General features: G+C 40.5%; 1 protein-coding gene across 1 annotated transcript; it reads left to right on the forward strand.

The window, feature by feature from the left end:
• Positions 1-12,798: 12,798 nt before the first annotated feature.
• LOC140278436 (urotensin-2 receptor) lies at positions 12,799-13,906 on the forward strand. Its single transcript, XM_072373440.1, has one exon. It carries the CDS (start codon positions 12,799-12,801, stop codon positions 13,876-13,878), a length of 1,080 nt encoding a protein of 359 aa, XP_072229541.1. The 3' UTR covers positions 13,879-13,906.
• Positions 13,907-14,125: the final 219 nt, after the last annotated feature.

Consider the following 14,125-nt stretch of genomic DNA (forward strand, 5'->3'; position numbering starts at 1 on the left):
TGCTTAACTCATCTAATTCAGTCTAGTAAATACATGTCAACTGTACCCTCCACCACCTCAACTGAAAGGTCAACTAATCTGTCTTATTCAGAACTTTTAACAGCACTGCACAAGTTAGTGTACAGTACAGGAACTTTATCTTTAGTCAAACCCATTCTACCAAAAGCAGATGGTAGATTTCAACTCTGAGGACAGAGTTTGTCTTTATGGGGGAAATATGCTTAAATGACTTCAAAGGGGCTGGTCATCTCCAATGGTTTAGCAGACCAGTAAGTGAGTCATCGCATCTCTGAAAGCACTAAAGACCATTTTCAGGGTAATGAGTCATCCACATATTTACAAAATCTGAATGATGAATTATTTTCCAATAAAAGCTTGACTGATTGTCACCTAATTGCTGGTGATTCAACTCAGTCATTATGTTGTCAAGATGATTGTCATTTTTCCAGTAAGATGCCTGCATTTTGTTTTGGTTTCCTTGTTAAGTCTGACAGATCATATCAGCTTGGTCACATATTGTGACAAATTTATATTTTAATTGTCAGCTTTGGCAAACCAAAGAATAGGTCTAGTTGATTAAGCAGTTATAATGACGTATTTAAGAGGTTAACCATTCGGGTTACAGGGCATCCCATAATGTAAATACGGCAAGTAGGCCTGGCACATTAGACTCTGTTATTACATCAGCATAGCCTGAAAGAAAAGATACATCTGTATCTTGTCATGAACTGACTTATTTGAGGGTGTGACAAACATTATTTATGATTACAATACCCCCAACTGCCTGTGGGGGGTACTTGGATAAGACTATAAAGACTATATAGGTTGTATTTAAAGACATGAAAAAAAACCTATGAAGTCATATGGTTGTGAGAACTTGTTGTACAGGACGTACTCTAGCATTTGGCTCCTTTTCAAGGAGACCCTGTCCATAAAGATCGAGATGAATGTCATCTTTATGACAATTTTAGGTAGGACGTACGAAAGAAAAAAACTGTGTTAATCAAGAATCAAGAGTCTTACTGCAAGTCCCAGTTTGGGGGTGGAAGTGAGTGTGAAATTGTCAGCAGGGGGGTGTGAGTCTGGGAGGGTGTGTGTGGGGAGGGGGCTTGAGTGAGTACTCTGCAGGGGGGTGTTGTTTCAGTCTTAATACATAGATTTTGGAAATCTGGACCTTGGCAAAAATTGGAAAAGGGTTAAATATTCGGAAGTTATTTTTCAACTCTCAGTACAGTTTGTGTTTAGGAATAGTTCCCAACTGAATGATATTCTGGAGTTCGAGTGGTTGTTTGTGAGAATGTGCAGGACCCTGACAGATTTTTGCTTTTGCAACAGTGGCATTACTTCCCGTCACTATAAGGGAAGCCAAAGAGCAAAACACTGCTAAATTGTCTGGCGATGCTTTAAGTGTGATATGACTAAAGTGTGGATGATAGGTTAGATTGCAGGCTTGCCAATCTCAATAAAGAACATGTCATCACCACAAGAGCTGTGTAAGTACAGAGGTCTAACAGAGGGGTATAACTGATGGTTATGCATGCATGGATAGACTGAGTGGCTTTAAGGCAGATTTGACTGTTTTTTTTTTAAAACTACTGATAAAAGAAAAGGGAAACTTATATCACATGAATATAAATGAATATTAGGGCACAACGTTTTCTTCGAAAAAGTTATAAAATAAGAGTCTGACAGTCCTGAAACAGTCAGCTCCAATGCAAACACATCCAGACTGACCCCTTGTTAGTCTTTACTTCAGTTCACCTTCATGAAACCATAAATCCAGTGCTGCCTTTTACCCTCGGGACCAATTAACTTTGCAAATACAGTAAATACAGTTCATGCGTTCGAGACACTGAAAAGTAGCTTTATAACATTTCAAGGGTTTAATGACACCAATTCAGCTCAGCCAGGGGTAAATCACTTTTTCCCACAACTCTGCTAAAACATGGGGGATGTGTCTTTTGCTGACAGCATGTGGCTCCGATCTCTGATGGGTGGCACTGTGAGTTTGTCACCTCTGTGACCTGTCCTCCAAATCAAAAAATTTGAAAAAAACAACAAACAATCAACAGAAAAGCAAACAACTAAATGGTTTTTTATGGCCGCAGATGATTTTAACTAAACGAACAGAACTATTTCACCTGATTTCTAGCAGAATGTGTCTTACAGCATAAAAAAGGAAAGTTTTTAGTTGTTCTTTTTAAAATCTGATTTAAATGTTGACATAATCAGTGGTCTTTAGAATCTAAACAGTTTGGTTTAGACATTGTGGGAACCCACTACATGATGTGCTATTCTAAATCAGGCTTTAAATCAAGTTTATTGGAGGGTGATAAATACAAACTATTCAAGTAATTTGAATCTCACTTAAAAAAGTTAGCTTGCAAGTGAACTGTACAATAAGTTGAATATTAGAAAAACTATGTTTGATATATTGATGAACATGTATTTTCACATGTATTGTGTCTAACTAAACTAAAGTTGAATTATCTTCGGCAGGTTCATCGCCTAAACAGGGATCAAAGCCAGGTAATCAGTCAGTGAGGCACACTTCACAAGTAGGGACTGAACAAAGCAAAGATTATCTAATGAAAGTATTTCACTCACACCCCTTTGCATGGTCACAGTGAAACGTCTCCCAAACATCAGGTCACAGTAAGTCCATCGTGCTGCGCCCACCATCTACAAGAACCATCAGTCTCATACTGATGACTGCTTTCACCAAAACTAAGTATATGCAACCTTTCAGCAAAGCCAGAAGCTTTCCATCTCCGCCCTGAAGCAGGTGCCCCTTATCACCAATTATTGTCCACCCAGCTCCATCAGTGCTCCAGCCGGTCAACTGTTCCTCTCTGCCACAATAGCAAATCTAACAATCTAACAGTGATCTTTACAACAGAAGCTGTGTCTGAAACAGCCTGATGGTCTTTACCTCAGCCATTCCAGCTCATTGCCATTGATTTTTTTTTTTCTTTTTCGAAGCCATCCATGTGCAGCTGTGGCTTTATGGTCAGGGATGTCAACTCTCTCAAAGACTAATCTTGTAAAGGGGCAGTAGCAGGTTACAGCATGGCACATTTATGATCCCCCACCACCTTCACAAGCCTTCTAAATCCTGCTGCAGACAAAAATCCTGCCGCTTGCTGTTGAGGGGGGACAAAGTGTCTAGTGATCATTTTGCTCTCATGATAAAACTTTAAAGTCTCCTACATAAATCCTGAATAACTGTGGTGTTGTTTGTGGAAAGAGATTCTTTATTCAAATGTTCTTTTTTCAATGATTTTAGCAGCATGAATAAAACGACATCCGCTGCGCCTGGGAAAGAACAAAGGTCTGAAACAGCTGTCTCCCAAACACAAAAATCTCTCTGCCCGGCCATTTATCAGCAGAGCTCCAGTAACAGCCAAAAGTTGGGACACATGCAGTCCTTAAAAATGAATTGGTAGATGGGTACAAAGATTTGATAATTAAACAAAATCAAGGATATGAAATATCTTATACAGTATATAATAGGTTTTATTTTTATGTTGTACAGCACAGACTCCATGATGACAAGGCTGCTATTTTTGGCGAGAGGAAACTGGGGCGCCGTGTCTAGTACAGGTCTGGCTGTAACCCGCGTTTGGATCATCCACCTCCACCCACACAGGTTAAAGATGTAGCTTCTGAAGTAACAACAAAGAGGTGGGCTGAGTTGGATGGCAGAGGCCATTCTGAGCTGTTGCCTTCCATCTTTCAAAGAGAGTAGCTTTTGTTTGATTGAAAAAGGGAAGTTTGAATGAATGTGTTTGACATCAGAAGGATCATCACTGTCCTCAAGGACACCGTGCAGGATCCTACAGTCCCAACATGTCAATCACAATTCAGTTCAGTTCAATTTAGTTCTGTTTATTTATCGCCAATTCAAAACAAATATCATCTCAAGGCACTTTAAAGATACAGTCCTAATCAGTCCAATTGATTATAATTCATTCAAATTTCATAAATCAAAATCCTAATTTGTACAATTTATATAATGCTGATTCATAAACTGTTGTCTTGCTAAGGAAAATCACATCAAGTATCTTATTTGGTTCAGTAGCCTGTCCTGAACATGCATGAGGCAACAGTTGAGAGGAACATTCCCTTTTAGCAGGAAGAAACCTTCAGCAGAACCAAACTCAGAGACTGCTGTCGTCTTCCTCAGTCGGTTATGGCGTGGGAAAGAGAGGTCAGCAGAACCATACCATGAGTCAAGGGATACCCGCTGAAAAAGAGAGCAGATTGAGATTGTGCCAGCCTTAACTGTAAGTTTTATCAACAAAATGTCTGCCTCCTGAACCTAAACTGGCAGCTGGTTTCACAGTGAGGGGCCTGATAACTGAAGGCTCTGCCTCGCCTTCTACTTTTAGAGACTCCAGGAACCACAAGTAAGACTGCAGTCTGAGAGCACTTCACTCTCAGACTCCTCCCCTGCGTTATGGAGCCCTGATTCCAGACCTTTCCAGAAAAAAAAATCTTGTGGAAAAATGGTGTCTACTGATACAACTCAGTACAACATAGTTCTCAGACTTTTAACATGTTTTAAGACACTAATGTCGCAATAAAATCTCTGAAATTGCTTTACTTCAGTCACAATAATTCTTTGATCTTCACAAAATGATTAGTACCGTATTTTGCCAATGACGATACGACTCTCTTGACTTCTCACCACATGAAAACCAACAAAGTGATTATTTCACTGAAACACAACCACGGAGTAGATGCATCGTAAAACAGATTTATATTTGAATCACTTCTTAGATGGTGTGCTGTGCACAGTATATATAACATATATGGTGTGTGCACATAATGTGACATAAGAAAAAGCAGTTCATAAACAGCAGAAGAAATCTTTTTTCTTTTAGTTTTCATGAAAATACAGAATTAGGCTTATCGAGCCTCAGGGGAGATGAATAGTGTTGCTACATCTCACAGAAAATGTTGCAGTTTTAATTTGTTTCCTTCTTTCTGAAGTAATTAAGCAGCTGCTGTATTTGTGTGAATCTAGAAATTTGAGCCATTTTAGCTGGAGTCTTTAACTTTGCCTGTATCAATGTGGAGCATGGGAATGGATCAGTAAGCAAAAAGTGCCCGTCCTGAGAAAGCCAAGAGGATACTGCATAGAGGATTAAAGATTAAAGAGGCGCCTGAATCAGCAGTTACAGGAGCCATGTACTGGTCTGCGCCTTTCTTGATTGGATTAAATCCAACAGCGGAAAAATCAAACGAGATGGGTGAACATTGTGTTTCGAGAAGACCGTCAGTCAAGGAGGTGACGTGGATGGAAGCAGACAAAGTGTTAGAGGGAAACTAAAACAATATCTACAGCTGTCACAATAAACAGCAGCAAGTAAAGCGTGTCAGATAACATTCCAGTACATATACGACTATAAGACTGTTACGATAATGTGCAGTGCACAGACTGTATTTTTGTGTGAGGGGACAAAAAAGAATTTAACATGTAAGATGAAAACAAAGGCTGTCAATTTGTGAGGGAACCATCTGCACGCCACTCGGTTACAAATATTTGGGCTGCACGTTGCCAGCCGCAGAGGAACCCCCCGAAGGACCGTCACAGACATGTGAAGATGGTGAAAGTTACATCACACAAGGCTTGTGGTTTAGTGGACATGGAAACTATGAATTCCCTTCAATGAGTGTGTTCAGAAAGTGAAAGACAGCAGGAAATCAGAAAAGAATTACACTACAAAGCACAAATAAACATCCTACACAATCCTGGGGAAAGATGCAAAGATTGACATTTGAATTGATTGCTATTTACCCTCAACCTTAAAGGAGCAGCAGAGAAATGTACAGAACACGGCAAATCAGTGAAAACACTGGAAAGCAAAGCAAAGAAATACACCATCGCACACCTCTACTGACTCAACATTGTTTTATTAGCAATGTTCTTAATTAGCTTCATTTCTTTGCCTTAACTCATCTTTTAAATGTGAATCAGCGCATGTCCGTGTGAGTCATGCTATGCATTGTTTGTACTCGCACTGGATTAAAAATTCATTAAAAAACATTAAATTAATTTGCTACAACACATTTTGTATAAGTTAAATGTTTGAGGCAAATTCTTAGACTTAAATCCAAACATTATGGGTGTTAGATATAAACCTGACTTTCACTACGTGAGCAGAGCACGTCTCCTACTGATATGTTCTTTCAGTGAAGTACAGACTCTTCTAACCTGCACACCCCAAGTGTGAAGCTAAAGTTAATATTACTTCTGTTGTATTGGTTTCTGTGTGTGGCCCAGACAAACCAACTGTATCAGCTGTTGGTCGGACAAATTTACAGTCTTTGATTGCTCATAGAATATATTCCGGGTCTCTGTTTTCATTTCATCTAAGTTTTTACCTGCTTTCAAGATGAAAAAATTAGCTTTCAATGAAAATGGACGTGGTTCACCGGATCCTTGAATCCTCGAAAATTTCTGGGTTGTGAAGAAATTTGAAAAATTTGATTTTTAGTGTGAAGGTAAAATCATTTTTGCATAGCAGGTCCCATTTCACAGTTTTGCCCACAAAGAGAAAATATTCGGTGGCTATACTAAATAAGAATTATCAAAACACAAATACCTTTAATTTATCCATTCATTTATCCATTCATTTGAACATTTATAAATGATTTTCAGTGTTTTCACTGACCAATTTATTTGTATTTTGAGAGAATAAATAGAGCTAGAATTTGATACCAGCAACACACTCAAAAAACTGTTTGGAGAGAAGAAAATACGTTTGCAGAAGTACAAACATCCTGGAGACAATCTACAATCAGTAGATTAACTGGTGACACGTAAGGGTGTCAGGATTGGGTATAAAAGGGGAATTGACCAAAGCTTTAGTATTTCCAAGCAAGGATGAGTTGTGGCTCACCACTTGTGTCAAATTCTGTCAGAGAATAATCAATAGGTTCCAAAAAATATTTTTCAGTGTTTTTCAACTTTCTTTTTCTTTAAATCGACAGTTCATAATATTGTGGAAAAAGATTCAGTGAGTCTGGGGAAATCTCAGTGAGGTGAGGCCCAAAGCTAGAAACCACTGTTGGATGACCTTCGCTGCATGAAAACCCGTCGTGTCACCATGATCAGTAAAGCCACGTGGACAAGAACAACCAACTCTGTGCAAGACACATGTTCTTAGGTCAGTTCAGATGTAACGTTTTCCACTGTTTTTAAGCATGTTGCTTGAAAATTTTTTTGTTCATATCTTCTAAATACAATGAAGATTTTCCCAAAGACTAAGACCTGGAAGTAATTTCCTTTGTACTTTGTACTTTTTTTTTCTAAACAAATTGACAAATTGCAGGTGAAAGTTTTGATTGCATTTTAGAAAACTTCCCTGGAAATCGGGTTTGTACATTTAGGCTGCAACTTTCTGATGTGAGATCACAGAGTTACAAACTGTCTTGCAAAACTGCAAGATGACTTCAAATTGAGGTCAAGAAGCAAAATGATTGTGTTTCTTTGTGCTTGCAGGAGACGGGGAGTGATTTGTGTCTAACTGCAATCAGCAACACAAAAGAGTTCTGAGCTCCCTGATGTAAACCTGCTCTCCACCCAAAAACCTATCACCTCCTCCAAGCAACATGTCCCTTCCTACTCCCACCACTCTCCCTACGTCTGTCATTATAAAGAAGTCTTTATTATAACACATCCCTGATGATCACTATGGAAACTGGATGGAAAGCATGCACAGTCAACATGAACCAAGAAGAAATAAGACAAGATAAGACAAGTTGAAATGCTTAGGTTATGTAACATAATAATCTAAGCACCCAAACTCTGAGTTTGCATGATGCACAAATGTAGAGTAAATCCTCTTTTAGGGCAAGGAAAACGCAAAGAGCAGACAATTCAGGATAAAATTGAGTCCTGCAGGGATGGGAAAAACACATAGTTCAGCTCATGACTCTTTGCCGCCCACATCTACAATAAATATTTGTTTTATATCCCACAAATGGAATTTAAAGCACCTTACATATAATGTATCAAACATTTCACTTCCATCTGTGGCAGGCGCTGCCAAAAATGTGTTTTGCATTATCAAACACCTGATGTTGTTTCGCTTTCTGGCCAGTCTAGAAGTAAAAAACAGACGTGATATCATTAACTTTTTATCCAAGAAAACAACACCGTCACATGCTGTCAGTGAGCATTTGATGCTGTTGTTTTCCTGTTGTCCAGTCAAACAGACTTTTTCTGACTCTGAAGCAGGACTTACTCCCTCTGCATGTATAAACTGCAGAATATTTTGCCTTATTTTGCATAATACTTCTCAAGCTTATAGGGCCTAAAAATAGTCTGTCCTCAGCTGCGTAAAGCCTTCCCTGAACAATCTGCACACAACTTATTTTTTTTCTTCACCTTTACCAGAACCAAACCATCTGCTTCTCCCCCTTTTTACTGAACCTAAACTCAGTTCAAATATAGAAGCAGTGTGTGGAAAAACTATGCCCACCTTTGCTGCTTTCACAGGAATTAAAAGGATAAGTAGCAGCCAGGATTATGAAACTTTCCGCATTCACAAAAACAGCTACTGTCATCAATAACTAAATATTTTATCAACAAGGAGAGAGAAACAGGCACATTTCATCCCTCAGGGCTGATTAAAGTTCTGTGAGTGCTGGTGTTTTCACTCGTTATATTTGGAGTTTTAGGTTGGCACTTACCAAAATTCTAAGAAATATTGAATTGAGCACATTTTCTTATTTTTTTATTGTTGTTTAATAAGTCTCTCAGCCGGATGCTGCTGTAATTGAAAATTTTGTTTAGCCTTATGCTTGTGTGTCATGATGTTTAAATCACTTGTGAGACTTGATCTTCTTTACCAGGCACTAGATGCACAAGATGTTTTCAGTCAAACTTTTCTGTGTTTTATTGTTCATTCTTGTTCCTCCACAAGGCCGCCCGGTTCATTAAAAGATAAGACAAAGTTAGCTTGCATAGTCTGATACGTCAACATTTTTTCCTTCTCCTTTGTTCGGGTATAATATGTAATGCGCTAAAACTGTAAGACAGAGCTACAGACTGACACAGGTGCTCTGTGTTGAATTCTCTCTCTTGTACAAGAACTGTTCAATAAACCTGCCTGAGTGCTTTTCACCTTAACAGTGCTTGGATAATCATTTTAATTTTTTCCACCACATTGCCAATCAAATCCACTTGATTAACTGGCTGGCTGTGCATCGGTGCACAGTGGTCTCGTCATGTATCCTGCTGCTGACCAGCTGAATCTGTGAAGAGTTGTGTGTGAATTTCTGTACAGCTAACTGCTTTGCACCACTTTTCTGAAGATTGAAAAGATGGTCGCCAACGTTTTTGGGCTCTTTCCTTTCATGTTGTATAACAGCAGAAAAGAAAAGATCATTCTCAGCTCTGGACTTTCCAGTAACTGGTCCATTTGTAGATGTAACCCTCATCAAACAGCAATCAGGATCCTGGTGATGATTAACTGCCAGCATCATACAATCACAGACCAAATACTGAGAAACAATCATGGGTGTTCTCTGATTGCTCAGTAGTTTCCAGTGAAGTGGACTGCACGTGTTATTAAGCCGTATTAAGTAAGATTCCAGAAGGGAGCAGAAACACAATGATTGAAGAAAACTGTAAACTGTGTAGGAGAGAACTGAACAATAGACCATCATTTCACATTAAGCTGAATAGGAAGATGACCCATCATCAAAACCTAAGCTGCAAAAAAGGAGCTCAGTTGCTTACACATCTAGTCACTGCAGGCTGATTGACATTATCATTGTTGATGGGATTTAAGAGGTTAAGATAATAAAAAAATCATCTAATATTTTAAAGAAGACCTACCATTTCCTACCATTAAAACTGCACTATTAGCAAGCTAAGCTAACTTGGCTAGCTTGGTTTTCGAACTGTTGACTTTGAGAGAGTGATTTCTGCAACTGTGATGTTGCAGAGTGTAGCCGAGTAGACGAAATTTGTGTTGGGAAGTACCCTAAGTTGGCATTCCCTGAGGGTTGTACTGTTTATGAACATAACAAATAAAGCATACAGATATAACCATCAGAACACTTGAACCAACAGAAATAATTGACAGACAGTGTAAAGAAAACTAGAAATATGAAATCTAATTAACTATTGCATCCCTCATTCTATCACTGCAACTAACACATTCATGTTCATCTTTCTATAGAAAAAAGCATGCACATCCTCTAAATTCTAATCTCCAGACCATCGAAAGGCCATCAACACATTACTGGACCTCAAGGATACATGCAGCCCATTTTTGTCAGTTAAAGTGAATGTAAACGCCTATAGAAGTTTTAAGAAAACTTAACCGTGCAACTTTTCAAATCAAACTCCTCTCTAACCTCAGCTGTTTCCCAGCACTTGAACGTTGTGCAACCTCTGCAATGCTTCAAAGCACTACACTTTCAATCGTAGTCTTTTATGACTACCACTCCACAGTCAGTCTCTCACTGCACTGCCAACTTCACAATACCTCTGCTCACCTGTCATCAGCAGGGTTTGAAGGATGGCTCACACAGCTGCATGCGGCAGATACAGATACGAATACAGTCTTTATGTAGTTGTACATTCTATGATGCCCGATGTAATTACTTGGAATGAAGGGTTTGTGTTTGTCTGTGCTCGATATCACAGAAACTGCCTTAGATATTGTAGTACTTCCTCTCAGCTCTTTGGTTTCTGTAGAGCTCCTTGAGAAAAATATAATTGCTGTCGGTGTTAAGGTAAAATTGAGTTGAACTGTGTGTTAAATGATTTGTTATTTGTTTTGAAAAGCAAAAGTAAAATTTAATTGTTTTACACCTTTCTCACTGCACCTGCAGTCCAGCATAACGCAGCTGTTATGTTTCTGGCTCCCACGCATCTCTGAGAGTCTTTTTTTAGTCTTTTTTTTTTGCTGGCTGCCTCACAGCTCAGTCACCACAAGATGAATGAGTCTGAGGACACCTGCTCCATCTGTGCTAACAATATCTGCTCAAGCTTGTCAGCTCAGAAAGTATTCATCAATCTGGGAAGACAGGAGGGGCAGAAAGAGCAAGTCCAACAGTGGTGGTGGGGGGTGTTTCTGAAATGCATTTCAATGTCAAATCTGTGATTGGCTAGTTGGTTTGAACCTTTGTTGAATAGATGTGCTTTCTAAAATAAATGTCTTTACTAACGTCAGGATAAGGATTTTTTTTTTTTGCCTGTATACAACTTATTTGTCCCACCATTTCAATCATTTCTTCTTAGATGTGAATCTAAAACACGAAGAATGTGAAGTCTGAAACTATATTTGGTAAATTTTGAATAATTTAAGGAATTTTTATGGGGGGGGTAATTCATCTTTATCAGAAAGATGACACCCCCCTACCCCAATTGACTTCCTCAATCTCTTCACAATAATATGCTCTGTAGATGTTGAAGGAGCAAAGAAATATTTTGTTGAGACATATTTTTCTTTTTAACTTGTTGATAGAGTTTGGTACAAAGCTAAACCTGTGACAACTCATTTTATACCCAATCCTGACACCCTTACCTGTCACCAATTAATCTGTTGCTTGTAGAATTTCTCCAGAATGATGTTACATCTGCATCCTATTAACTATTCTGTTTCTTTGCCTCTTTCCAGTCTTTTTGCAAGTGTGTTGCAGCCATCAAATTGTTATATATTTTGTAAATACAATGAAGCTGATAAGTGAAAACACTGAAAATCCTACTTTTGAAATGGTTAAATATCTTTTAAATAAAGGTCCAAGTGAAATTCTGTACTTTAGACAACACTGAGTATAACAGAACGTGAATCTGCTTGCAATGATATTGTAGTATAACGACACAGGGTTGAGTGTTTTTTTTATTCGAGTCTGCTGTCCTAAATATATATATATGACTATATATACATATACCTGACTTTTCTGCCTTTAATGAGCCCTCTCGGTGAAGCTGCAGCGATAATGACACAGACTGACCAACACGTTTTTATTTATTTTCCCTCACATGTAAGATGGCTCCTTGACATTTCAGCTTCTATTATGTTCTAGGTGGACTTCCTGCGTTGCTCCATGACAATCACAGAAGAGTTCACTCGTGTCACAGTAACCTTGAGGAGCAGAAAAGGGGAGAGGAGATTGAATCTCTGAAGCGGAGTCAGTGTGTGAGTGCACACGTTTAATGGCATACGTGGTCAGACTAGGAGGTTAATTATCTGTGCCACTCCGACTCTTTCCTGTCAGTCTCACGTTCTGCAAGAAAATGACACATGCAAATTGACAGGGAGGGAATTAACAGGCGGTTTGTGTGATAATTGATGCAGCCGGTTTGTGCGTAAAATCGACCCTTTCTGGTTCCAACTGGCTTTTCCAGGGGGTTAGGTTTGATCTTGCTGTTGGAATCTGGTGCGCTCTCACTGCTGGTTCAAGTTTCGATGTTAAAAATATTTGCGTAAAGGCAGTAATAATATTAATGATAATATTAATAACAATAACAATAGGACCTGGGGGAAATTTTCCTCACAGTGTTATTAGTCGTTTGTTTTCCATAAAAACAACATTTAAAGCACCAGACAAGACACGGCTGACTGTCTGTCTATATGTTATCAATATACGGTCATCACTGTAAGTGTTACGGCGGTGACGTCAGGACAAAGAGCAGCAGGCTGTGAGCTCAGAGGCTGACAGGCGAGACACAACCTGTGCCAGTGCGCCTTCTTCCGAACTTATCTCCAGCGCGCTGCAGGTAAACGGAGCAGAGCTGCGGCACCGGGACGGAGAGCAGCGGCGCGCGCCATGGACAACAAGTCTGTAACTCAGAACGCGCCGCGGGTCGGTGGCGGCTCCGGGGCTGTGGATCATGAACTCGTCATCACGTCTACTTTCGGGACTCTTCTGTCCGTCGTCTATATAATCGGAGTGTCGGGAAACGTGTACACGCTGGTGGTGATGTGCCACTCGATCCGCTTCGCCACCTCCATGTACATCTCCATCATTAACTTGGCCCTGGCGGACCTCCTCTACCTCTCCACCATCCCATTCGTGGTGTCCACCTACTTCCTAAAGGACTGGTACTTTGGGGATGTGGGCTGCCGCATCTTACTCAGTTTGGACCTCCTCACCATGCACGCCAGCATCTTCACTCTCACAGTAATGTGCACGGAGCGCTACCTGGCCGTCACCCAGCCGCTGGACACTGTGAGGCGCTCCAAGAGTTACCGCAAAGCCCTGGCGTGGGGTGTGTGGCTGCTGTCTCTGGTTCTCACCGTGCCCATGATGATAATGGTCGCTCAGACCACTAAGAGCACCCCAGATGGGGGTGTTAAGAGGATGTGCGCACCCACATGGGCGCCTCTGGCTTATAAAGTGTATGTGACTGTCCTGTTTGGCACTAGCATCATGGCCCCGGGGCTTGTCATCGGCTACCTGTATGTCAGGTTAGCGCGCACTTATTTAGAGTCTCAGCGCAACTCTGTGATCAACAAAGGCGGCAAGCGGTCACCAAAACAGAAGGTGCTTATCATGATCTTCACCATCGTGCTGGTGTTCTGGGCGTGTTTCCTGCCCTTCTGGATCTGGCAGCTGCTGCCTCTGTACCACACCAAGCCGCTGAGGTTGGCCTCGCAGACTCACACCTGCATCAACTACCTGGTGGCGAGCCTCACGTACAGCAACAGCTGCATTAACCCCTTCCTCTACACGCTGCTCACCAAGAACTACAGGGAGTACCTGAAGAACAGGCACAAGAGCTTCTACAGGTACATGTCGTCGTTTAAGCAGCGGCCGCCCAGCCTCCACTCCTGGGGGAAGTCCGCGTCCTCCAGCAACCAGTTCGAGTTCAACTCCGAGACGCTGGTCATGGGGACGCTGAAGTGACTTGGGAGGAGAAGGCTCTTGAAGCAAGAAGCGCAGTAGGTAGGTCTAATCGTCCCCTCAAGCACAAGCCGATGCGTAAAACATGCGCCACCGTGAGCAAAGTGTAATTTCTAAGTTACTGGTCCTCATGTTTTAAGCAGGTGTTAAAGTGTTGCTATCCATCAACAGGCAGTGTTCTATTATAAACTACAGTTGTTATGGAAATTGAACACGTCCACATTAAACCGCCAACACCTCAGGTGTACTG

This window comes from Leuresthes tenuis, unplaced genomic scaffold, assembly GCF_036924035.1.
Source record: "Leuresthes tenuis unplaced genomic scaffold, fLeuTen1.0.hap1 SCAF_20, whole genome shotgun sequence".
In the NCBI taxonomy this organism is placed as follows: Eukaryota; Metazoa; Chordata; class Actinopteri; order Atheriniformes; family Atherinopsidae; genus Leuresthes; species Leuresthes tenuis.